The 27,180-nt window shown below is 45.9% G+C and overlaps 1 protein-coding gene across 1 annotated transcript; it reads right to left on the bottom strand.

Moving 5' to 3' along the window:
• Positions 1–760: 760 nt before the first annotated feature.
• On the bottom strand, positions 761–27,074 carry C9H14orf93 (chromosome 9 C14orf93 homolog). The gene is made up of 7 exons (XM_047796277.1): positions 27,045–27,074; positions 12,839–13,876; positions 10,109–10,429; positions 3,882–3,943; positions 3,549–3,652; positions 1,778–1,890; positions 761–1,507 (listed from the first exon to the last, which is right to left on the bottom strand). Exons 2-7 carry the CDS (start codon positions 13,445–13,447, stop codon positions 1,088–1,090), a joined length of 1,629 nt encoding a protein of 542 aa, XP_047652233.1. The 5' UTR covers positions 13,448–13,876; positions 27,045–27,074; the 3' UTR covers positions 761–1,087.
• Between the last annotated feature and the right edge of the window lie 106 nt (positions 27,075–27,180).

The following is a 27,180-nucleotide window of genomic DNA, read 5'->3' as shown; positions in this document are numbered from 1 at the left end:
TCTCTCTGAGAAGCCTTCCCAGACCACCAGAGCAGGTTAGCTACCCCTGCAATACAGAGCCATGGCACCCTACACTCCCCCATCACCCTGTCACAATTTTCACTTTATTGCCTTTTTAAATACCTGGCTTCCTGACTAGACAGTAAAACTTCTGATCAACATCTAACCCTATCAACAGTATGTCCATAGCTCCTAGATGGTACCATCAGACCCCTAGTAAGTAGAATTAATAGAAAGCTGGTTTACTTCTCAATCCACCCAAAACGCACACATTTCGTACGTGAATGTGTGTGCATTCTGCATGCGCACTCGTGTGCGCGCACACACACACACACACACACACCCCACTTCTTCAAAATACAGCTTGGCTGACAGGACTAAAAAATAGCTACCAAGCCATGTATACTGCTTAGCCACATGGTGGAAAAGCAGCTGTTGGTGAGATGGGGGACCTCCTTAAGTCTTAATTTTCTCATGTGTAAGATGGGAATAATAAAAGCTTCCTTATATAATTCAATAAACAATAGCTATTACACCTAGATCCCAATTCCCAAAAAGGGATGGAGCCTGTGTTCTGCTCAGAAAAATCAAGCCCATGACTGAAACTGTCCACCAGGTGGCAGTATGACCCTGACCTGGTCCTGTGCGGCTGCCACTGCAGAGCAAGACCAGCAGTTGGGCCATAGAAGGTGTGACCAGGGTTGCTTTCCCAGGGCTTTGAGTGAAACTGGGGAGGGGGGAATCAACTGAGACCAGGGTACATATGTCAAGAAGGCCTTATGTTTCTTTGACCCACCCATCCTTCTCCTTTTCTCATCCCAGTCTCGTCCGAGGCACTGTTCATGCTTAGGAATAAGCATTTCTGGCTTGCCATTCACAGTGGGGGTAATTTCCCCCCCTTGGAGATAAATCCTTTTATCCCAACAGAGCTGCCAGCTTCCACTTCCAGTGGAGACCGTGTTAAGAAGAGAGGCAGATTTGCTTTCTCAGACTGCTGAACACATCTCATTATTCTGGGATGCCCTGTGGCCACCTGTTTCAGGGACAGGGGAGAGGCAGATGCCAGAGTTAGTCTTGGGTACAGATTTCACTCATCCTTTTCCACCTTGATTTCAATGAATGAGTTCAAGTCAGGACAGCAGGTTTTGTGGGGTTGGTCAAAAGATGGGGAGACAGGTCCATTTTCATCACCTCCCTCATCCTCCTCATCTTGGAAATTAGGATTGTAAAGTTCTGGTGGAAGGAGCTGGGCCTCCGCAGAAGGTAAGCGGTCCGAGGGAGGCCCATACACTCGGTTGGCTTTGGTGCCATGCTTCGAGTTGGCGTCCAGGTGGTAGCAGAGCTGCGTGAGGCGCTGGGCCCGGAAACGGGGAGGCCGGGCCACCCAGACACCTGGCTCATTAAGGCTGTCCTCTTCATCAGACATCAGCTCCTCTGTCACATCCTTCCACAGGCGCTGGTCCTCAGGGCCAAAATGCCTCATGATGCTGGATCGGTTGGCGAAAAGCTGAGGTAGGAGCCCAGGACAGAGATTAGCAAGGGCGACAGGTTTGGGGAAGGGATTCGGGTAGGAGGAAGGCTGTGTAAAAATCTGTGCCCAAGAGAACCTGGGTCACATCCTAGAACTGGCTCCTCTCCTCCTCCTCCTCCTCCTCCTCCTCCACTCTATTCCTGGATCTCAACCCTGCTCTTAGATGCCACGTCCTCTGGCCCTTCCCACTGTGGCTCATTAGGGTTTAGAGTTCAATATCTTGAAAGGAAAAGAATAGAAACCTACCCGATATCTACGACTTCGAAGTTTCTTCTCCTCTTTTTCTTTCAGGCCTTTAAAGGGGTTCAAGGAGTTGCGGTACTCACGCCTCTTAGTAAGGAAGTAAGCGACACAGGCTCCTAGTGGGGAGGGAGAAGGGAGGCAGCGGAAAGCAGGGTCCTCAGCTGTGGTTTTGCTTGCTTGTTTGTTTTTGCTCTAACACTACTGGATGGAGGGGGTGAGAACCACCTTTTGTTTTTGTAGGGTTTTTTTGTTTGTTTTGTTTTGTTTACTTTTTGTAAGGGCTATACCCACAGCATATGGAAGTTCCCAGGCTAGGGGTCAAATCTGGAGCTGCAGCTGTTGGCCTAGACTATAGCCACAGGAACGCCAGATCCAAGCCGTATCTGTGACCTACACCACAGCTCACAGCAACGCCGGGTCCGTAACCCACTGAGTGAGGCTAGGGATTGAACTCACATCCTCATGGATCCTAGTCAGGTTCGCTACTAAGCCACGACGGGAACTCTGAGAACCACCTTTTAGAAGATGGGTTTCTCGGCATCCATTCATTCCTCTCAGGTTTAGCTCTCTCTATCCCCTCCATCTCCAACACAAACTCCTCCCACTAGAAAAAGACAACTCCAATGCTTCAGTAACTCCCTTCCCCCACCTGCAGTTAAACCTACCCCCATTCTACTTGGCTAACAGCAAATTACAAGTTCTTTTTCAGCAGAAGCTTTCTTTTCTTTTCTCTTTTTCTTTCTTTCCTTCTTTTTTTTTTTTTCCTTTGGCCATACGAACATGGAAGTTCCTGGGGGCCAGGGCTTGAAGCTTCTTCCCAGCAGCACTGGATCCTTAACCCACTGAGCCACCAGGGAACTCCAGCAGAAGTTTTCTTTCTTTTTCTTTTTTTTTTTTTTTCTTTAAGAACTGCACTTACAACATATGGTGGAAATTCCCCGGCTAGGGGTCAAATCAGAGCCGCAGCTGCACACCACAGCCACAGCAATGCCAGCTCTGAGCCACAACTGTGACCTATGCCACAGCTTGTGGCAATGCTGGATCCTTAACCTACTGAGGGAGGCCAGGGATCGAATCCACATCCTCATGGACACTAGTTGGATTCTTAACCTTCTAAGCCACAATGGGAGCTCCTGCAAAAGCTTTCTTAATGCTACAGACAAAGAAAAGCAAGAAAGTAGAAAACCCAGGCTAGGAGTTCCCACTGTGGTGCAGCAGGTTAAGGATCTGGCGTTGTCTCTGTGCAGCGTGGGTCTGATATCCAGCCTGGTATAGTGGATTAAGGATCTGGCATTGCTGCAGCTGTGGTATAGGTCACAACTGCAGCTCAAATTCTATCCCTGGCCAGGGAACTTCCATATACTGTGGGTGCAGCCAAAAAAACAAGCAAACAAACAAACATAAATAAATAAATAAATAAATAAATAAATAAATAAAATAAATAACCCAGGACGTAATATTTAGGGACAGAAGGGCAGGCCTGGATTTTGACCTCCTTTTCCTAATACCCTAGATTTAGGCCCTACGTGAGCCTAAAACACAATGGTGTTCTAGCCCTTTCTTTCTCCCATGTTCATTTCCAACTGAATAGAGCAATGAAAAGGCAATTAGAGAAAAATCCTGTGTATAATGTAGGCGAGAAGAAGAGCCAAAACCAATTTTTTAAAGTCTGCGATTTTCAAAACCACCTAAATCATCTCCATGCCTCTTCTCCTTTGGCCAGGAACAGGGGATGGAGGAAGGATGGGATGGGCGTTCACTCATGTTTTCTTACCTTTCAGCTCCTTGTCAGTGTAATTATGGGGACTGGTTACCAGCTCCTGCTTGAGCTTTTCCAGAAGGAACTTCACTACTGAAATATTCCAAGAGGACTTGATGCTGCCACAAGAGAAAAGAGTGAGTAAGGCAGTGAGCATCTTACAAGCTGGACAAAGAGGTTCCCATCCCTGATCAACTTGGTCATAAATTCCTCCACCGCCTGAGACAGGATTCGAGCAGCAATGGTGAAATGGAAGCTGTAGCCTCACTGTTATACTGGAGCAGCCCCCTCTCCTCTCCGCTCCTTGGAGAAGTTCCTTACGATTCTTTTCCCTCAAGAAGATCATACCTTTCAGACCCATTGAATCTCTTGTCATTGGTGATGTGGTTATGCACATTGTGGACCAATTTCTAGGGGAAACAAACAAACAGAATCAAGCCAGGAGCAAATATGATGAAACTCTCCCCTGATCCCTAGGCGCTGTCTCCACGGGGTCCTCTGCCAGAATCCTGCCTGTAGTTTAGGTACCATTTCTGTCGACGTCCTTTCTTTCCTTTTCTGGGGGGGCCACACCCTCAGCATATGGAAGTTCCCAGGCTAGGAGTCGAATCGGAGCTGCAGCCATTGGCTGGCACTATAGCCACAGCAATGCAGGATCCAAGCTGTGTTTATGACCTACACCACAGCTCGCGGCAACTCCAGATCCCCAATGCGATGACTTTTCTTAACCAGAGAGCCTATCCAAGTTAGTATTTCTAATGGAGTCCCCCCTCCTTTTTCCTTTTCATTTAATTTATGTGGAGCCTCCAAGATTATCCCTGTCTTACCACTCCTGGGGAATACAATCACTAGAGCAGAGGGTTTCAGACGTTTCCACAGACAGACTCCTAAAGCAAGGAGAGAGCAAATATACACACCAGGGCTACTGCAGGTGGGCATTTTCTGCAGCCCTGTGCTCTTGGAAGTTTTAAAACTTTCTTCACACTGTATCTGTATTTCTCTTAACATGAAAGTGTCTTCCAAAATCCTCTAGTAAAATTGGTGACCCAGGAAAATGGCCCAGGTATCTCCCTCTGCACGTTACCACAGAGCCCATGGGCCCCCACATCATGGTCCAAAAAGCACAGCTCTGAAATAACAGAAATGGGAAATGGGAAAGGAACTTGGAGACTTGATCATGCAACCTCTTTCACATCATTAAACAGGCTTTTTTTTTTTTTTTGGTCTTTTCTAAGGCTGCACCTGTTGCACATGGAGGTTCCCAGGCTAGGTGTCTAATCAGAGCTGTAGCCTTGGCCTACGCCAGTAATGCTGGATCTGAGCCGTGTCTTTGACCTACACCACAGCTCACGGCAATGCTGGATCCTTAACCCACTAAGTGAGGCCAGGGATCGAACCCGAAACCTCATGGTTCCTAGTCGGATTCGTTAACCACTGAGCCACGACAGGGACTGGCTGTCTTTCAGCTTTGCTTATATACCCTTAATGATGTCTTCTCATGAGTTTTTGACTCAGCTTATTCCACTAATGAACATCTCTAATTGTTTTTTTGTTTTTGTTTTTGCTTTTTAAGGCAACACCCGCGGCATATGGAGGTTCCCAGGCTAGGGGTCGAATCAGAAATACAGCTGCCAGCCTACACCATAGCCAGAGCAATACAGGATCCAAGCCGCATCTTTGACCTACACCACAGCTCACGGCAACGCTGGATCCTTAACCCAGGGATCGAACCCACAACCTCATAGTTCCTGGTCGGATTCATTTCTGCTTTGCTATGATGGGAACACCTTTTGTTTTTGTTTTTTAGGGCCACACCCATATGGAGATTCCCAGGCTAGGAGTCAAATTGGAGTTGTAGCTGCCAGCCTACACCACAGCCACAGCAACACCTGATCCATTGCTACATCTTCGACCTACACCACAGCTCACAGCAATGCTGGATCTTTATTTAACCTACCGAGCAGAGCCAGGGATCGAACCCAAGTCCTCATAGATACTAGTTGGACTCATTACTGCTGAGACACGATGGGAACTCCTGAACATCTCTAATTGTTAAGAAACTTTGCCTTAGATGCTCCAAAATCTGACCCGTTTTCCCATAACAGCACCTGAAATATTTGAAGACTGCTTTCATGTATGCCCCACGTCGTCTCTTATCTGGTGCAAACACCAAGTCCCTCATCCATTCCTCACAACCCACTTTCCAGCTGGACTCCTCATGAAACTGTGAGCCTCTTTGATTTGCCAGTGTCTCTCTTACAACGTGACACCTGGAACCGAATCTAACTCATCCGCTGAGGTCTGGCCAAGGGGAGTATTACTTCCCCTAGCAGAACTCTGTACTTCTAGGAATGAAATCCAAGATGCTGTTACCTTTCTTAGCAAGCGCATCTGTACTCAGTGTTTCGAGGTTCACTCATAGTGAGCTTGAAGTCAGCCCAAGTCCACTATAGTCAACCCACATCCATTTTTCACATGGATTATTATCTCCACCATTCTGCAAGTGGGTTTTGTTTTTGTTTTTATTTTTTTACTTTAATGCAGGATTTTACATTTATCCCTATTAAATTTAGTTTTGTTGTTTCTTTTTCTTTCTTTTTTTTTGTCTTTTGTCTTTTTTAGGGCCACACCCGCAGCACATGGAGGTTCCCAGGCTAGGGGTCTAATTGGAGCTGTAGCCGCCAGCCTATGCCACAGCCACAGCAACACCAGATCCGAGCCTCAGCTGCGACCTACACCACAGCTCACGGCAATGCCGGATCCTTAACCCACTGAGCAAGGCCAGGGTTGGAACCCACAACCTCATGGTTCCTAGTTGGAGTCGTATCCGCTGCGCCACAATGGGAACTCCAGTTTTGTTGCTTCTGATGATGTTTTTATTCCAAGGTCCTCCAGTCAATGGAAACTGCCAAGTCCCAAATTGATGTGATCCTGATCTCAGGACTTCAGCTTCAAATTCAGAAATGCCCAATTTACCCTCCTACCCCAACGGCTGACTGACCATATTAACTTAGGAAATTACTGTTACCTCTTTATGGCTAGGGTCTCCACTCTATAAAAAAGACTGTTATAGTACTAGCTTCATATTTGATAGTCACTTTACCTCTTAGAGGTCCAAACTTGAGAAGTCACAAGAGGATGGGTGAATGCTTCAGAAAGAATTTGAAAGTGTTTCAAAAAAAGGAAAAAAAAAAGGAAAGAAAGAAAGAAAAGAAAAGAAAAAGGAGGGAGGAGTTGCATAGGTTCCAATTCAAGTGGCTTGGAAAAGATCAGCTGATAAAAATCAAACCAGGTTTGAAGTGGAAAGGGAAAATACTCTAGACAATAAGTGTTAAGACTGTAAAGGCTGCTGGCTAACCTACCCCCTGAGTGAGCTAAAAATAAATAATTTCCCCAATAGGTGGCTGGGATCTGCAGCAGTCCAAGGAATTAAGATTCTGATTTGGGAGTTCCCACTGTGGCTCAGCAGTAATGCACCCAGCTAGTATCCATGAGGATGTGGGTTTGATCCCTGGCCTTGCTCAGTGGATTAAGGATCCAGTGTTGCCATGAGCTATGGTGCAAGTCGCAGACGTGGCTCAGATGAGGCATGTCTGTGGCTGTGGTGTGGGCCAGCAGCTGCAGTTCCAATTCGACCCCTAGCCTAGGAACGTCCATATGCTGCAAGTGCGGCCCTAAAAAGCCAAAAAAAAAAAAAAAATTCTGATTTAGTCCTTTTGGATCCCTAGCAGCAACCCAGCAGCCTCAGCAGATTAGAGATACCTCTCTGATTCCTTCCCAGAGCTAAAGGTTGGAATAGTGAAGTCTGTAATTCTCCCTCTCCCTCTAAACCCACAGACTAAGACAATAACCTTTTTTTTTTTTTAGACCGCACCCAGGGCATATGGAAGTTCCCAGGCTAGGGGCCAAATCGGAGCTACAGCTGCTGGCCTACACCACAGCCACAGCAACGCCAGAACCAAGCCACATCTGCAACCTACACCACAGCTCATGGCAATGACAGATCCCTAACCCACTGAGCGAGGCCAAGGATTGAACCTGCATCCTCACGGATATTAGTCAGATTCATTTCCACTGCACCACAACGGGAATTCTCCTCAAGAACATTTTATATCTTTCTCTGTGATGGGTAGCGAGATTCCCTGACTGGTCCTCTTCACGAGCTGTAATAGAGAGCATGATGACTGGGCATGCTGTCCTCCAGAAGGCCCCCAGTTCCACTGAGTCCTGCGAAGGTCAGGAAAAAGCCAAGCCTCATCACCAGACCTCTCGCTGGAGGCAGTAGGCACGAGAGGAATGCAAGTGATCAAAATCCCTGATTTTATGCCAAATATAATTATCACACATTTATTCACAATTGAAACTCTACAAATTTGGGGGGAGTCCTTTGAAATGTATTTTAGGTATAGGCCTCCATTTCTATCACCGACAACAAGAGTGCCCTCTTGGGCTGGAAATCCATAACAGAGAAACTACACCTATTTGCTGTTCTTGATAAGTGAAGATCCCTGAACATAACCAACATCTGAAGTGAAAGTTTGAAACCAGGGAGTTCCCATCGTGGCTTAGTGGTTAACGAATCCTACTAGGAACCATGAGGTTGGGGGTTTGATCCCTGGCCTCGCTCGGTTGGATTAAGGATATGGCATTGCTGTGGCTGTGGTGTAGGCCGGCAGCTATACCTCCAATTAGACTCCTAGCCTGGGAACCTCCATATGTCACGGGTGCGACCCTAGAAGACAAAAAAAAAAAGTTAGAAACCAGTTGATACTGATTATGAATGGTGCCTTCCCTCCCGGGGCTGGGGGAAGTGGGGGAGTACATCAATATAAAAACAAATCAGGAGTTCCCGTCATGGCACAGTGGAAATGAATCCAACTAGGAACCATGAGGTTGCTGGTTTGATCCCTTGCCTCACTCAGTGGGTTAAGGATCTGACATTGCCATGAGCTGTGGTGTAGGTTGCAGATGCGGCTCGGATCCTGCGTTGCTGTGGCTGTGGCATAGGCACAGCAGCATAGGCCAGCAGCTGTAGCTCTGATTGGACCCCTAGCCTGGGAACCTCAATATGCCATGGGTATAGTGCTAAGAAGCAAAAAAAAAAAAAAAAAAAAAAAAAATCAAATGAAAGGGAGAGATCTTTCAGGAAAAGGAAGAAAGTTAGGATTAAAATATACATATTACTATATATAAAATAGATAACCAACAAGGACTATACTCAGTATCATGCAATAACCTATAATGGAACAGAATATTAAAAATATATATATATATATACACACACACGTGTGTATACATGTATATCTGAAAGTAACACAACATTATAAATCAACTGTACTTCAACAAAACTTTTAAAAAAGGAAGAAGTAATATAAATAAAGGATTCAAGTGGTAATCAGCCATTTTCAATCTTTACTAAGACTGTAACAAGAAGAAATGAGCTACACATACTGTGATGAGATTTAGCTGGATGCCAGTGGTAACCTCCACTCCTAACCAGAATACTCAAGTTACTGCCTCAGCATCTATCCAGAGAATGGAAACCCATTACAGTCAATATGAATGTTACATGGCTAAAGAACACTCCCATGGTTACATCAGAAAGATGTTTGGGGAGACAAAGCTGATCCAAAGGTCTGTGATCACCCTAGGGCAGGGTTCCTCAACCTAGGCACTATTGACATTTTAGGCTGGATAACTGTGGTGGGGTGGGGGCAGCATCCCGTTCACCCCACAGGATTAGCGATGTTCCTAGGACTCCAAGCCACTGAAAAGTTTCAAAGGCAGAAACTTCCCTGGTACCAACAGCTCTTAGAATCACTAGAATTGGGAGTTCCCATCATGGCTCAGCAGGTTGAGAACCCAACATAGCATCCATATGGATGAGGGTTGGATCCCTGGCCTTGCTCAGTGGGATCCAGTGTTGCCGAAAACTGTGGTGTAGGTTGCAGATGTGGATCAGATCCAGAGTTGCTGTGGCTGTGGTGTAAGCTGCAGCTGCAGCTCCAATTCCACCCCTGGATCTGGGAACTTCCATTTGCCTCACATGCAGCAGTAAAAAGAAAAAAGAGAAAAAGAAAAAAAAAGAGGAATCACTAGACTCTCCAAACCTTTATAGCCGAGCTGAGTGTTTGGTAGCCCTCTGCATCTTTGGGGGGGTGGGACCACCTCAGAAAACTTTGGCCTTTCTGCCCAAGGGGCCCCTTGCTGCTCACCCTGAGCACTGGTAGGTAATCTGCAGGCAGTTTCCAGGGCTACCCTGCCGTAGTCAATCTGCTCAGCCCCTTAAATTTCTTCCCATCAGGATTCAGAGATCACTAGGAGATGGGATATAATTCCCTTATCTTTGAAAGGAAGATATCATTCTATCTAAAAAAAAAAAAAAAAAACCTAAAGAAGTTCCGCAGATAGCAGGGGACTATCTGTCCCTGGGGCTTGGTCTCCTCGCCCCTCCCACTCCAGAGCGATTCAGGATACCATTCATTTGATAGGGGATGTTTAAAATCAACCCCCACTTCACTCTTCACTTCTCTTTCCAGACGAAAGAAAAACTTAGAGAAATGGAGCTCACTCACAGAGAGGACCAGATCCCGCTTGCGCCTGGAGTTCTTCTGCCCACTCCCTCTGGTCCTGCATGGGGAGGGGGTAAACCCTAGAGAGTGTCTCAGCTCCCCAGTTGCTGCAGGGCCTGGCTCTTCCAAGGCACCTTCCAGGGCCGCGGCGGCACTGAGCATGTCTTCGGGACGGGGTGGTGGCAGCTTGCTTCCATTTTCCGGCCCTGCCTCTGAGGTGGCCCTCTGGATAGCCAGTTGTGTGGCTGGTGAAAGCTGCTTGGCGTAAGCAGGGACCAGCACCCGCTGCACTGCACCCTCAGAGGCCACATAATCATCCACCAGCTAAGAACATAAAAAAGAACAGCCTATTAGCCATCCAGGGGTAGGGGAAGACGGCTAGCCATCATTCTTGGGCCAAGTATAGTGAACAGGGAGTGGGAAGCAGGGGGAATCTAGCCCAGTCGGTGGTGGTCCATGGCTTGTTTCTCTGAGACTCCAGTGGGAGTGTGGGGCAGACACTTCCTGTGGGTAAGGGCCCCTCGTGTTGGGTTGTTACCATAAGACTGATTATAAGAACAAGGATGTCTCCGATGCTCTATTAAAGTAGTTGCTTTGCTCCTGAGTTCAGGAAAGGTAGCAAGGTACGTGTTTTGTCTGAAAGGGGTTGAAGGAGGAAATGATGACGAGAAAGAAAAACCAAGCAAGAGAAGGAGCAAGAAAATAAAATAACAGGAGTTCCTGTCGTGGCTCAGCAGTTAGCGAACCTAACTAGTATCCATGAGGACTCGGGTTCGATCCCTGGCCTCGCTCAGTGGGTTAAGGATCTGGCTTACACAGCTACACCATGAGCTATGGTGTAGGTCACAGAGGCGACTTGGATCCTGAGTTGCTGTGGCTGTGGTGTAGGCGGGTAGCTGTAGCGCAGATTTGACCCCTAGCCTGGGAACCTCCATATACTATGGGTGTGGCCCTAAAAAGACAAAAAAAAAAAAGAAGAAGAAGAAGGAAAAAAAAAGAAAGAAAGAAAGAAAAGAAAAGAACAACAGTAAAGAGGAGAAACGGGAGAAAAATGGGAGCAAAGGAGGGAGCTATAAAGTCAGAAACCTCTAGAGAGGCTGGCACTGCCTCCCCCGTGCCCCTTTTCCCTTTGTGAGGCCAGCGTGTGCCCTCACCTTGATCCTGTCCTGGCCACATCTGACTGTTGCTGCCCTTACATCTGCTTGCCTGCCTGTGCCCTCACTCAAGGACACACAGGGCAGGGGAAGGAAGGAGGGAGGAAGGCAGAGAGAGAGAGAAGAAGAAAGGAGGGGGGATTTCTGCAGCCAGGAAAACAAAACAGTGAGGGGGGGGGACGACACAGAAAGAAGCGGGGGAGGTGGCTGAGATTTATAGACCTGTGAGCTGCTTTCTGTGCTGCGAAATCTAATTCCATCCTGTCGGCTTGGAAGCCTTCCCTGCCTGAAAGAACCACAGCTCAGGGCACTGCCTGGCCTGGCACCTCCCGCCTCCTCTCCTTCCCAGCTCCTCCTCCTCCATAGTCGGGTGGGGTGGGGATGGGGCACAGGCTGGGACAAAATGTGAGGCCATCACCCACGCACGTGGCCAGGCCTTCGGGGAGCAGTGACTAGCTGCACCGTGACACCAGAGGGGGACTTTCATTCCTCAGATCCAGCAGATGGGCTGGGAGTCTCCTCCCTCCTGGTGACCCTGTGTGTTCTGCTGCCCTACTCTTGCCTGGGTGCCTGGGCCTCGTCGAGGGGGGAGGAGGAAAAGAGACAGGGCAGAGGGAGGACTCGGGGGAGGAGAGCTCACAGACCTCCCACTGTCTCTCAAGTGGCAACGCATCTGTTAGTTTCCCATCTCTGTGATCTCTAGAGTTGCTCCATCGCCTTTCCTACTTCTATGTGTGACATTCTGCAGTTTTTACTCTACTCAGCCAGGATTTTTCCTGCTCGTATGGCCCTGAGCAGGAAAGAAGCTGAAATAGCATAGTGAACTTCTATGTCTTTTCCTGCTCATAAGAGGCCCCCTAGCTTCCCTTTTTCTCTCTCCGTGTTATCCTCTTACTATTAATGCTCAGCTGTCCATTTCTTTTCCTCATTTATTCCCTTTCCTCTACCTCCCTCCCACCTTACCTCATACTCCCTCTCTCGAGCATCCATTCTCCTTCCATTTAGGGTCATCTTTTGTCTCTGCTCTTTTTTTCCCACTTTTCCTCCTTCCTCAACCCTTGGTTTCCACCTCTTTCCCTCCCTACACCTGCCTGCTGTTGTCTTTGTCCTCTCCCTCCCACTTTCCCTTCTCCCTCTCTCCCCGCCTCTGCCTCTCTCTCCTCCACGTCCCCGTCTCTCTGGTAGTCCTGAATTCCTCTTGGCAAGCAGAGGGCCCGTGATAAAATATGAATGAGCCGTCTGTGCACGGCAGGCATCCTCGCCAGGAGAAGCAGAGCCCGTGAAGCAGCCGAGGCAGCTGTGGAGAAGGTGCCATGCAGAGTGACAGGTCGGGAGGGCTGGGCAGTCCCCTCACTCAGGCCAGCTGTGACCTTCCGCCAAGAGGCGCTGACGCAGGGGAAAAAAAGCAACAGGGCTGACTCTCCCTGAAGGCAAAGGAAACTTGGTACGGCGCTGTTTTATCGCAAATGCAACCAAAAGAAAGGTTGACGGCTGGAAAGGAGAGAGAGAGAGAGAGGAGAGGGCGGGAAAAGCACAGAAGTGCAGCCCCACGCATGCCCTGCATGGTGGCTGTACTTACGGGGTTGAGCATCGGGGGCCCATCGCCAGCAGCCAGGGTGCATCCCGGGAGCCGCACATCTCTCTGGGAAGCCGGGAAGCTCAAGGGCCCAGGGCCCCCGGCCGAGGCCGCTCCCAGCTGCCGCAGTTCCTCGATCACCACTTGCACACCGCTGCCCACACTGTCACACTCCTCTTCCACAGTGGACACGGCCCTGCCGGCCTCCCCGGGGCTCTCCTTGAGGGGTCCCGGCTCCTCTGGCGGTGAGCCGTGTGGCCGGCTTTCCCCATCTTCATCGGGGGCCGGCACCTTCCCCTGCCTCAGCTCACCCACTTCCTCCTGGAGACGTTTTAACAATTCGTTGTTGGCCCGGGCGAGCCCCAGCGCAGCCTCAGCCAGACCCACTGCCTTCTCCACCCGCTGGTAGATAATATGCAGGAGCTGCTCTGAACTCTGGACGGCCAGGCCGTGTCCAGTCACTGTGATCGGGGTGCTGGAAGGAGGATTCCCGCCCTGACAGCCTGTGCTGCCCCCACTAGTCTCGCTCTTACAGGCACAGCAGCAGCACCTGGTCTCGCCTCCACCACTGCCACCAGGAGGGGAGAAGAGAATGGTGGCACTGAAGGACATGGTGGCCAAGGCAGGAAGTTCCTCGCTCACACTCCTGGACTGCTCAGAAAGTGTCCCCAGTCGACTGGACGGCAGGAAGTGTTGGCCTCTTGGGATTCACTTTCCTCCCTCATGGAGGGTGGTCGGAGGAGCCTGGGCACCCTGGGGTGGGTTCTGTGAAGGAGGAGTGGGCAAGCCGTGAAGAAGCACAGGGTCCATGGCTGCCTCCCCTGGGCCTGCGGAGCAGAGGGCCTTCTATGTGCAGATCCTGTGCTGCCCTCGCTCAGCACACCCAGAGACACGCTGACTGGTTCCCGAAAGGATGGGCCTACAAAGGCCTTCCCCAGCAACACAGTTTCAGAGAGCGGAAGGCATTCTTCCTGCCCCCAGGCACAGTCCCCACAGCTCCAAGCTAAGGAACAGAGGGGGCTCCAAAGGAAACAGGAGCATCTGGAAAGGTGAGAAGATTAAGGAAGAAAATGTAGCTCTGTCTTCTCCGCCTCTCTATCTTGGCTGTAATAACAGTATGGCATTTTATTGCTTTGACACCGTTCCTTAAGGAGTTCAGAACTCTTCAGTAGGTTAATCTCATCTGCACAACACATATTAGCATCTAGGAAACACATATTAACCCAGGTCTAGAGAAGAGACAGAGAACTTACATATCTTTTTCAAGGTCAGAGGAAGACAGCAGAATCCAGTTATTGCTACTTTCAATCTAGCATTTATTTTTTTTTAACTGATACCGCTTTTTGTTGACATACAGAATCATGAGTCTACCCTCTCGATAATTTTCATACAGATGCATTCAGAGTAAGACTCCTAAACAAGGAAAAGGCCAATCGATGCAGCCCCCAGCACGTTGCCAACCTCACACTATTATATCATCAATGCTTTGGGGATGAGCAGGGAAATGAAAGGAAAAGCTGGGAAAGTTGAGTTACGGAAACCAGGGCGGCACAGCCCCCTACTCTCCCATTTTGTACACCTGGGCCTCTGGCCTCTGCAAAGGAAACACGCAGTTCTGCATCCTCCAGCTGGTAGCCCAGAGAAATCACCTCTGGGGCCCCTCATCTCCACTTCTCATGCTGCTTAAGGGACAGGCAGAGCTGAATGAGAGTGTCTAAGTAGCCACATGCTGCCACTCTGCTCACACAACCAGCCCCCAAAAGGAGAGACCAGAATATCAATGATAAACCAAACTGCCTCTCTTTTGAATCACTGTAGTTAAGCAACTAAACTACTCCAGGAGAAAAAGTAAAAAAGATGTGGGAGAGTTGGTTTGTACCACTGAGAACACTCCAAGGAATTTCATGTTGTCTTTTTCTAAATGACAATTGATTACAGAAAAAAAGAATCTTCCTGCCTGAAGCTCCCTAAGTGACAAGATCTTAAGTATGTTACAGTTTCTTCAAGAGATACATTTCTGTCTTACCTTGTAAATTATATCATAACGTCACAATTAAAAGGAGAGAAGGAGGTTAGGAGAATTTTCTATATATTGAGATTTTGAAGGGTTTTTTTGAATCAGCAATCTCATTTCAGAAACAGGCAATATCAATGCCTCTAAGATACTATAATTAAATCCAACAATGCATTTTAATTACATTTAGTTATTAAAGAATAGTCTTTAATTTGCTCTTTCTCACCTTTATATGGGAGAAATGCTTTTCTATGCTAGATAGTCACTTCTTGTAAGAAGTTAACTCAAGTCCATTTACTGCTTCTCTGTCATTAGACTCACTGGAAGGCACAGCTAAACCTAAAAAACTAAAGGTTGAAGCCAAATTAAAACTAAAGGTCAAAGGAAAGCACTAAGTGATTCCCAGGTCCATTTATGGATGAATCATTTCTCTATCTTTCCCTTCCTAACTAAGGGCCTACATGCTCCTGTGAGGTTTTTAATTTTTTTTTCCAACCAACATCATTCAAGGAGTTTAATGTGAAACTTGGATGTTCTGAGAAAAAAATAAAGTTATGAAGATGATAACATACAAATGCTTCCCACTTTGGTTCAGGATTTGTAAAATAAGAAATTAAGATGAGGAGTTCCTTGGAGTTTCCGTCGTGGCTCAGCAGTCAGCGACTAGCATCCATGATGACTGGGGTTTGATCCCTGGCCTCACTCAAAGGGTTAAGGATCTGGCATTGCCGTGAGCTGTGGTGTAGGTCGCAAACATGGCTCGGATATAGGCCGGCAGCTACAGTTCCGACTGGACCCCTAGCCTGGGAACCTCCATATACTACAAGTGCAGCCCTAAAAGACAAAAAGACCAAAAAGAAAAAAGAAAAACAAAGATGCGGAGTACCCGTCATGGCTCAGTGGTTAACAAACTTGACTAGTATCCATGAGGATGTGACCCAACCCCTGGCCTTGCTCAGTACGTTAAGGATCTGGAGTTGCCACCAGCTACAGTGCAGGTCACAGATGCAGCTTGGATCTGGTATTGCTGTGACTGTAGATGGCAGCTGCAGCTATGATTTTTTTTTTTTTTTGTCTTTTTGCCATTTCTTTGGGCCGCTCCCTCAGCATATGGAGGTTCCCAGGCTAGGGGTCAAATCGGAGCTGTAGCCACTGGCCTATGCCAGAGCCACAGCAACTCGGGATCTGAGCCGCATCTGCAACCTACACCATAGCTCACGGCAATGCCAGATCGTTAACCCACTGAGCAAGGGCAGGGATCGAACCGGAAACCTCATGGTTCCTAGTCAGATTCGTTAACCACTGCGCCACGACAGGAACTCCTGCAGCTATGATTTGACCCTAGGTCATCTTTCCAAAATGACAGTGAACTGGGCGTTTAACAAAGACAAAAAAAAGTTCTCTCTCTATTGCATCACTTAAGGGCTGTGTCCACTTGGGCAAATGTTTCCCTTTCCACAGCATTCTCATCTCTGCCCGCTTTGAGTGTTTTTTTGAAGCTTTTACATAACATACAAAAGGCACCTACAGAGTGCAGAGTGCCCGCACAGTCAGTGCTCCAGAAGCTGAATGACATTAAGATTACTTCTGAAAACTTTTGTGTTCCCAACCTAATATCCTAATCTTGAAAAAAATGCAATGGCTTGAAATAGAATTCGGGCCATTTTCCCCCTAAATTTAATATCAAGTTTCTAGGAAAAAATTACTTCAAGTCTACCAAGATGCATTTATCTTAGCTGTACAAAACCTTCTATGATGCAAATTTAGAAAGGTGATTGAAAAAAACAGTATTTGTAGTTTACTTACTATCATGACTTGGCTTTAGAGTAAGGATAATAGTGAACTCTGCTCATTTTTGTTTTTCTTTTTTGGCCAAACCCGTGCCACAGCAGCAACCAGAGCTGCTGCAGTGACACCAGATCCTTAACCCACTATGCCACAAGAGAATTCCCACTCTGCTTGTTTTTAATGCTAAATATATTTTCATATTTGTATTGACATAAAATATCATGAAACTACCTGCTCTAAAATTTTGTTCCTCAATTTCTTTTTTTTTCTCTTTCTTTTTTTATTTTGGTCTGTTTAGGGCCTCACCTGCAGCATATGGAAGTTCCCAGGCTAGGGATCAATTTGGAGCTGCAGCTTCCTGCCTTATGCCACAGCCTCAGCAACACAGGATCCAAGCCACTTCTACAAGCTACACTGCAGCTCATGGCAATGCTGGATCGAGGCCAGGGACCCAAGTCCTCATAGATACTAGTCGGGTTTGTTATCATGGAGATACAACAGGAATTCTGTTCCTCAATTTCTGCTTTTTTGACTTTGTGTATTACCTGACTATGTTCATTTTAGAATATCACATTCAGGGCAACAAATAGGAGTTTTCTAGAATGAATCTGTCTATAAAAACCTGGGACTGTGTATTGCAGCACAATGGGCATTCAAATACCTCTTTTGGGGTTTTGGTGGATGTTATTCCTGACTCAGTCTCCCTGGCTCTTGCTATGGTCTCTCACAGAAGCTCTAAGACCCTGAAATAAAAAGATGAGGAAACTGGGGTAGTCAGGTGTTTAAAAGGAACATTTCACATTACAATATTTCCTTTTTTTTTTTAGGGTCCTACTTTTTTTTTTTTTTGGTCTTTTTTGCCATTTCTTGGGCCGCTCCCGCGGCATATGGAGATTCCCAGGCTAGGGGTTGAATCGGAGCTGTAGCCACCGGCCTAAGCCAGAGCCATAGCAACGTAGGATCCGAGCAGCGTCTGCAACCTGCACCACAGCTCACGGCAACGCCGGATCGTTAACCCACTGAGCAAGGGCAGGGACCGAACCCGCAACCTCATGGTTCCTAGTCGGATTCGTTAACCACTGCGCCACAACAGGAACTACGGGTTATACTTTTTTTAAATAAATGATTTTATTTTTTCCATTATAGCTGATTTAGAGTGTTCTGTCAATTTTCAACTATGCAGCAGTGACCCAGTCATGCATACATATATACATTCTTTTTCTCACATTATCCTCCATCATGCTCCATCATAAGTGACTAGATAGCATTCTCAGTGCTATACAGCAGGGTCACATTACAATATTTCTTAACCAAAGCAATGAGATGATGCTGTATAGCACTGGGAACTCTATCTAGTCACTTATGATGGAGCATGATAATGTGAGAAAAAGAATGTATATATGTATGTGTGTCTGGGTCACTTTGCTGTACCATAGAAAATTGACAGAACACGGTAAACCAGCTATGATGGAAAAAATAAAAATCATTTTAAAAAACCCCAATATATCCTAACCAACTTAAAGCTAGATAAGTGATTAAAAACAAACACTAATTTTATTAGGTATACATATCTCTTGTTAGAGAACATGAGCAAGTTTTAAAAAAAAGTTTCTAAAAATTCTTTATACGCTAGGGCGTGCTAAAGAATGAGTTACCAAATGGACTGCCACCTCCAAGTATTCAAGTGAAGTCCCTACAGGCAAGGAGCTTACAGTGCCTGTGAGAATAGAATGTCTACCCAACAAGGCAAAATATAAAGTGCCTAAAAATATGGTACAGACTAAAAATAATCTGGAGGAGTTAGTTCAAAATGATGGAAAGATCAACAGAATGAAATCATGTGAGAAAGTGGTCTTTTTTTTTCCTTTCCTTTTCTTTTTTTCTTTTTTGGGTCGCATCCAAGGCATATGGAAGTTCCCAGGCTCACGGTTGAATCAGAGTTACAGCTGCCAACCTACACCAGAGCCACAGCAAAACCAGATCCAAGCCGCGTCTGCGACCTACACCACAGCTTGGAGCAGTGCCAGATCCTTAACCCACTAATTGAGGCCAGGGATCAAACGCGCAATCTCATGGTTCCTAGTTGATTCATTTCCACAGTGTCAAGACGGGAACTCTGAGAAAGAGGTCTTATAGAAGAAAAACCTCCAACTGAGTCTTGAGCAGGTACAGGATAAACTCATAGGGTGGTAGGAAGACATAATCAATGAAAGAAAAAAAATTACAGAATTAACAGGGTACATGTGAGAGGTCAGAGCAAAAGGGCCTATATAAAAGGTACGGACTGACAGAAGACTTTGAAAATCAAGTTAAGGAAACTCACGCGGGGGTGGGCAGCAAACCTTTCTTTTTAAAAGATTTTTTTTTTTTTTTAGCCATGCCCCCAGCACACAAAGGTTCCCAGGCCAGGGATGAACCCTCCCCAAAGTAGTGAACACACCACGACCTTAACCCACAGAGTCAACAGGAAACTCCTGTAAAGGATTAAATAGTTATAGTTTCTGTCACAACTACTCAACTCTGCCACTGCAGCACAAAACAGCCATGGACAATACATAAACAAAGAGCATGGCTGTGTCCCAACTAAACTTTATGGACACAGAAATGTCACAAAATACTACATTTAATATTTACATTAAAAAATAGAAGAGCCACTCTTAGCTCATGGGCCATACAAAAACAGGTGGCAGGCCAGACCTTAGCCCATGGGCTATAGTTTGCTGACCCCTGTTTTAGATACCTAGAGTAGAAGAGTTAGCAACTAGGAGATGTTTAATCCTGGAGAGAGTTGATAAGAATGAGCGTTGTGGATATTAAAGTTCAACACCCTGGAGGAAGGACTAATAATAACTCTTAAAAAGGACAAAGGCACACACAAAAAAAAATACAGGGAGGTGGGTGGAATTCCCACTGGGGCTCAGCAGGTTAAGAAGCCAACTATTACCCATGAGGATGCAGGTTTGATCCCTGGTTTTGATCCCTGGTTAAAGATCCAGCGTTGCTGAAAGCTGCAGGGTAGGTCACAGATGCAGCTCGGACCTGGGGTTGCTGTGGCTGTGGTATAGGCCAGCAGCTGCAGCTCCAATTCAACTGCAACTCAACCCCTAGCCTGGGAACTTCCATGTACTATAGGTGTGGCCCTAAAAAGAAAAAAAAAAGGAAAAAATATATATACTGGGGGATGGAGTTCCCACTGTGGCACAATGGAATTGGAGGGGTCTTGGGAGCCCTGGGACGCAGGTTCCATTCCCAGCTGAGCTCAGTGGGTTAAGGATCCTGTGTTGCCACAGCTCCAGCTTAGGTCACAGCTCGAATTTGATTCCTGGCCCAGGAAATTCATATGCTGCAAGGCAGCCAAAAAACAAACAAAAATATATAGAGAGAAGGGGAGTTCCCACTGTGGCACAGTGGATTAAAGATCTGGTGTTGCCACAGCTGTGGCATAGGTTGTTCCTGTGGCTCGGATTTCCTCCCTGAACCAGGAAATTCCATATGCCACAGATGTGGCAAAAAATAATAACTAAAAATACATATATATACACACACACACGCACAGAGGATAGAGATATTGGTTAAAGACAATGTCGAGATTATAAACCTAAGGATAACAAGATGGTACCACCAACAGAATAATAGAAATGAGTACACTGAGAGGAGACACAAGAGCGTTTGAGAAGATGTACATTTATATATCAACTTAAATTTCAAACTGATGGCAGTATCTTTAAATGGAATGTTCTTTTTTTTTTTTTTTGTCTTTTTGTCTTTTTAGGGCCGTATCTGCAGCATGTGGAGGTTCCCAGGCTAGGGGTCTAATCGGAGCTGTAGCCGCCAGCCTACACCAGGGCCACAGCAACGCCAAATCCGAGCCGAGTCTATGACCTACACCACAGCTCATGGCAAGGCTGGATCCTTAACCCACTGAGCGAGGCCAGGGATCGAACCCGCAACCTCATAGTTCCTAGTCAGATTTGTTTCCGCTGCCCAGGAGGGGAACTCCTAAATGGAATGTTCTGAAAGCAACAGTCTAGGAATGAAAGACGAAAACAAGAGGAAGTTCGGGGCTGGAATGCAGATTTGAAAAGTTTAGCAGGAGGTTATAGTTGAGCCTCAGAGTGGATGAGTTCTCCCAGGAGTAAGTATAAAGTTCTTGGCAAAGGCCAAGGACAACACTTCAAGCCAATCCATGGAAGATGCTTCATTAAAAAAGAAGAATGGTCAGCAAGGTGGGAGAAAAACAGTGTTATGAAAGCCAAAGTAGAATCAAGAAGTTGGATCTGGAGTTCCTGCTGTGGCTCAGCAGGTTACAAACCAGACTAGTTTCCCTGAGGGTTTGGGTTTGATCCCTGGCCTCACTCAGTGGGTTAAGGATCTGGCATTGAGGAAAGTTGGGATTCAGCATTGGTTGCAGATGCTGCTCCGATCTGGGGTTGCCGTTGCTGTGGCATGGGGTGGCAACTGCAGCTCTGATTCAACCCCTAGCCTGGAAGTTTCCATATGCCACAAGCACAGCCCTAAAAAGAAAAGGAGGGAAGGAAGGAAGAAAGGATGGATGGAAGGAAGGGAGGGGATCTAACCACCTGTGTAGCAGAAAGTTTAAAAAAGACGAAAATTAAGAAAACTTTTTTTTTTTAACTGCCACACCTGCAGCATATGGAAATTCCTGGGCTAGGAATTCAAATCAGAGCTGCAGCTGCCAGCCTATGCCATAGCCACAGCAATGCTGGATCCTTAACCCACTGAGCGAGGCCAGGGATGGAACCCACATCCTCACAGAGAAAACGTTGGGTCCTTAACCCATTGAGCCACAACAGGACCACCAGGAAGTACATTTTATTTGTCTGTGATGTCACTGGTGATGACCAGAGAGGAATTTTTGTAGTGAAAGTAATACTATGCAGTAGATAAAAGGAATTGATGGAGACAATGGAAGCAGGACACGAAGTCCAGTTTTCCAGAGTTCAGTTTTGAAAGGGAGTTTAGATATGAAAGAAAGGAAGTCAGAAGCTTCAGTATATTTAAAAAGCAGCAAGAGTAGTTCCTTGGTGGTACAGAGGGTTAAAGATCTGGTGTTGTCATTGCTGTGGCCCGGGTGCAGTTTCAGTCCCTGGTCTGGGAATTTCTGCATGCTGCAGGTACAGCCAAAAAAAAAAAAAAAAAGATGAATGTAGGAGCAAAGATTCATTGACATGAAGTGAGGAAGACAAGATGTAGGCTACTGAGACACTCTTTACTTTAGAGACAGAATTTCCTCAGTATGAATAATTCAAATTGATAAGAGAACTTTATTACAGATAGTGCTGCATTATCTGTTGTTAAAACCTGTTAAATTCTTTTCTAACACTCCAGATCTAACATAATTCATCATTCTCGATTTTTTCCATCACTAAAGTTCTAGATCCCATTTAACCCTTCCAAAGTTATTAACATACCTAAACTTTATTCTGGTACCTTTATTTTACCTCTCACAATGTATAACTGTTTAATACAATAACCCATGAAGCAATCCATGGAACATTTGGCAAAACAATGGCAAATTATCCAGGCAGTATCTGTACCATTATTATTAATACTGTCAAAATTTGCAATTTCAGGTTGCTTATTTTACTTTATTATATTGCCACACCCATGGCATAAGGAAGTTCCCAGGCCAGGGGTCCAATTGGAGCTGTACCTGCCAGTCTACACCACAGCCACAGCAATGCCAGATCTGAGCCTTATCTGCAACCTATACACACTGAAGCTCACGGCAACACCAGATCCTTAACCCACTGAGCAAGGCCAGGGATCAAACCCACGTCCTCATGGATGCTAGTCAGACTCGTTGCCACTGAGCCACATTGGGAACTCCTACTGATTTTAAAATCAAGAGTTCACATTTTTGTTGAAGAATGAAAAAATAGGAATAAACTAAGATTGACCACCATAGAAAAATACACATGCCTTTTGCAAAACGCTATCAACATCTAGAATTGAATGTTAAGAAAAGGAGGGAGATTCAGTCCTATTATATCAACACGAAATGACAGCAGCTGGCAAACTTAAGTTTGCATAAAATCTATGTGTTTGGGGTTTATTTGGTATTGGTGTAATTTTAATACCTGTGAAAGGAGCCTAGAAATTGTACTTACCAGTAATTTTGATATTTTTTCAAAACTATTTAGATTGGAGTTCCTGTAGTAGCTCAGTGGTTAATGAATCCAACTAGGAATCATGAGGTTGAGGGTTCGATCCCTGGCCTTGCTCAGTGGGTTAAGTGTCAGGCATTGCTGTGAGCTGTGATGTAGGTCACAGATGTGGCTTGGATCTGGCGTTGCTGTGGCTGTGGTGTAGGCCAGCAGCTATAGCTCCAATTAGACCCCTAGACTGGGAACCTCCATATGCCGTGGGTGCAGCCCTAGAAAAGACCAAAAAAAAAAAAAACTATTTAGATAAAGAAGAAAGAAAACTCATCTTCTTTAGACAGACAGTTCAGGGTGAGACTGTCCATAATCTTAACTATCCCTTTCCTCCCAAGTCACATGTATTTTTGTTAGAGCTAAATATATCATACTCTTGGCAGCTCCCTTGCTTGCTTCAACTCATTCTGGGTTTGAATTTTCTGCATGACTGAGTTCACCTCTAAACTACGAAAAATAAAAGTTTTCTCACTATTTAATAGATGTGTAGGATATGGTATCACTCAATGATATATGTTTTTATAATGGGCCTCTGACTCATTCAGGGTCGTGCCAGCAATGGATTTCCTTAAATGTGATTATTGAAAGCACAGCAATTCATACCATAATCTTCATTTTAAAAAATAAAAAAGGATAACGGCCGCTTAAAGCTTCTGCTGTGCCAGTCAGTCCCCCACTCCACTTGAAGTTGCAAATGGATCACCTGCTAGAAGGTCCTCTCAAAACCTATTTCTATCAGAAATGAAATTCTTATCACACAAAAGCAGGTAAGCAAATACTATAATACAGTACTTTTCTACATTTTGAAAGACTGACCCATCTAAAGATCTACAAAGAAAATCTAAGACCTCGCTTTTAGGGATTAGAAAGAGATGTAGTCCCAGAGGGCAGAATGAGGTCCTAAGGATTCCACGTAATCCGAAAATTTCATGTATGTGTGTATAGTAGTATGAGTTTGTTTAACCCAGTGTAGCACCGTCTTTTTAAAATTACGTCTGCTAAAACGCAACTTGGTGACATTAAAATTTCCAGTTTAAGATTTTCGCATCCGTGCACCTGACGTAAAGGACTATTCCTGCATTTATGAAGAAACTGAAAAATGAGAAACTAGCTCCTAAGGCTGTATCGTGTGCCCAGGAAGCCCTCGGTAAATGTTAGCTGATTAAATATTAGTCAAAGTTGACAAGGTAGGCACCAGGAACACACAACCATTTCCGAAGAGAAGGTGTGTTTCAGCTGCAAGCAGGGCAACCTCAGCGGCGCAAGGGGTAGCAGAGCTCGAGGGGACAGGGCGCCCTGCCACTGGGTCCCCCCCCCGGGTAGACTGTGCCCTGAGGGTTCCGGGAAAGGGGTGCTCCGCAGAGGACGCAAAGAGCAGACTGGCCCCAGACGCAGCTGGGGATCTTGCTGGGTCACCTTAAGCAGACTATGTTTGTAAGAAAGCTCTGAAGACTGAGGGGACTTCCTGTGGCGGTCTCGCTTTGGCGGCCCTACGGGTGTCCCACCACGTGTGCCCCGCGCCTAGCGGCAGCTGACTCCACTGTTTTGAGGCGGGCGCGCGCGGACAACTGGGGAAGACCGCGGCGCCGGCGCGTATACCCGTCCGGCGCGCGCACGCGGTGAAGCCCCGCCCCACCAGTCCCTGGGCCCCCGGTGATTGGTAGATGGACCACTAGGCGGAGTAGGGTCGAGAACGTTATTGGCCACAGTCCACAATCACTCAAAGAGCCAGGGAGGGGAGGGGCCTCTTCAGGGAGAGATACGACTGGAGCCTTTTTCAAGGCCGTCAGACGCCATCTTTAGGTGGCTTTTTTGTTTTGTTTACTCGCTTTTGTTCTCTGCTGCCCGGAAAGCTGCGTGTACACGGTCGTAGGTACAGTGACCACAAATTGGTCTCTTACATTTGGTAGTGACAAGCTTTTAGTTCCTGCCGGCCTCAGTTACAGATTTTTCAGATACCACTAACAAGGTATTAGTTGCCCTTAGTTCAAAGTTTTCATCTTGAGGGACCTCGCCGATTCCCAAGCTAAACCGAGTTTAGCTTTATTTGCTTTGGTAGGAGGGCCAAGCCAGCGATACATTCGTAGGAGGAATTCTCTTTCTTACGAAGAAACTCAAAGCAAGGACGTTGGCTGTGAGCCTAAATTCCTAGCAAAAATCAAGTAGTCTAGGAAGACAGGGGCTTGGGCTGTGTACTGCTCTAGGAAGAGCTTTCTGTTTTCTGAAAAGGTAGAAAGTATATGTGATGACCTGCAGTGAAGTGGGAAAGAGTAAGAAAGAGCAAAACTCCATTAAAATTCTCAGCACTGCTGCCATCACAAAGGTCACTAGACTGACTGGATTCCAAAGACATGCAGGTCTAAATTTGTGGAATGATCCACATTTGAGACATTTATTAAGCACTGATCTGACTTATTAGGGAATAAAAATGCACTCAGTACAGGTAAGAAATCCAGAGGGTCCGAAGAGGGCCACCTTATAGTGAATGTAAAGACCTGTACAGATAATTTTATCGCATTTGTTAGGCATCCTAAATACTGTTTGAAACTGACTGGGTTGCTGGCTGGGGAATGGGAATGTACTGCCATCGTCATACTGGGGTTTTGTTGTGAAATTTGAACTCTACCATAGATCCTTTTTTTATCTCCTGGTTGCTACTTCACTTGTGACATTCCAGTTTCTCCCTCATCAGCCCATATGCTTCCTATGCTTTCACCCCAATCTGCAAATACAGATTTGAATGTAAATATTTTCTGTAGGACTCCTAATAGGAGACAGTGGTTCTGAAAGAGTGAAGTGAGAATACAGCTCCTGTACAGGGAGACACTGCTCTCAGCCCTCTCAATTCATACACACACTTCTCTCTGTGACTTTAAGCATTTTCATTCCAAAAATGCAACATGATAACCAAAATGCATTTCTTATCCTGCATATATATTATTGGCCTTTGCTTCCTCTTGGCCCCTCCTCCATCATCACCACCACTATGAACAGTTTCTGAGAATTGGACTTGACTAAATTATTTTCCTGATACTTTGCCAGCTGTGGAGCTTTTGAAACAAATCCCAACCTATAAACGACCATTTTGTCAAAAAGCCAAGAGAGAACTTCCCTTCTGAACACACCAACCAAACCACACATAAAGGCCAAAATATACACAGCTGTACATTTAAGAACGTGAGACAATAAAAACCAAAACCACTAAGGCAAAACAGTCACTAAAGAAGGCTTTAACCACAGACTCAATAAATTGCGTATCCTCATTTGCCACATGGACTACATATTCCCTGGCAATTTAATCTGATACTTTAGAAGTAGAGCAAAAAAAATATCAAATGCACATAGAATGAAAGTGCCTAAGTATTTTATGCATGGGATTTCTTCTCAGGTTTAATTTGCACATAAACTCCTGTCTGGATCACATTTGGGAACACAACAGGAAAAAAAAAAAAAAAAAACACACCCTAGGGGCTACTTTGCACACATAAAACCAAAGGCAGTCACTTTTGAAAATAAAATCTGATATGGCACATATACACATACTGTACATATACACAAAGCACAAAACCCCAAGATAAATCTTTACGAAATTATTTGCTTCAGGAAACACACACACACACACAAGGTTCTCATGAAAAATGTTTGTAAGACACACTGTAAGAAGGGCTTTGACTCCCCCCTCCCCAGGGAAATGAGTGTTACAATTAAGAATATCTAAACATTTTTAGCCTCTTGGCCTTGGACAATTGCCACATTCAAGCCACTTAGTTTTGGTTCTGGGGGGAGGGTGTGTAAAACGCACGCAAACAGCTTTGTGAGGGAGTCTCAAATCTCCGCTTCCTTCGACGTTGCCTGTGGCAGAAATTTACATTATCCCTTCGAGCCCGCTTAAAAAAAAGAAATCTATACTTCCCAAGAGGCCAAATTTTTTAAAAAAATCCCTTGACCATAAAAATTTACCAGTTCTTAAAATGTGATAGCAAAAAGAAAAAATATAAATTTGGCTGGAAACAGTTGTACACGGCCATCCTGCTTCTCAACTTCTTGGTATATTTAAAACCTTGACCAGGAAAAAGAAAGAGGAAGAGAGACAGAAAAAGAAATGGGGGAAAGCGCACATTCCCCTTAGCAACAGTTTCCTCACCCCAGCACTGCCACAGATCTCTATTTTTAAAAAATTTGAAAACACACACAAGATTAAGGAGGAAAAAAAATGGAAAAAGGATACCCGAAGGTCGTATGGCTCTTTGTATTCGTGTGTGTGCAAAAAGGAGGACTCGCGGAGCCGGAGCCGGCAAGCCCCGCCCCTCCCCGGACGCCCGCCCGGATTGGCCGCCAGCGGCCGCGGGGTGCCCCGCCCGCGA

This window comes from Phacochoerus africanus, chromosome 9, assembly GCF_016906955.1.
Source record: "Phacochoerus africanus isolate WHEZ1 chromosome 9, ROS_Pafr_v1, whole genome shotgun sequence".
Lineage (NCBI taxonomy): Eukaryota > Metazoa > Chordata > Mammalia > Artiodactyla > Suidae > Phacochoerus > Phacochoerus africanus.
The sequence above is the reverse complement of the archived record's forward strand: the minus strand, read 5'-3'. Positions and strand labels throughout refer to the sequence as shown.

Bases quoted from the DNA above. Each gene is read 5' to 3' on its own strand.
- C9H14orf93 (XM_047796277.1), bottom strand. From the start codon at position 13,447: ATGTCCTTCAGTGCCACCATTCTCTTCTCCCCTCCTGGTGGCAGTGGT. The intron at 3,653-3,881 runs GTATGATCTTCT...CTCTTGTGGCAG, and splicing joins AGATTCAATGGGTCTGAAAG to CATCAAGTCCTCTTGGAATA. The intron at 1,508-1,777 runs GTAGGTTTCTAT...CTCCTACCTCAG, and splicing joins TTCGAAGTCGTAGATATCGG to CTTTTCGCCAACCGATCCAG.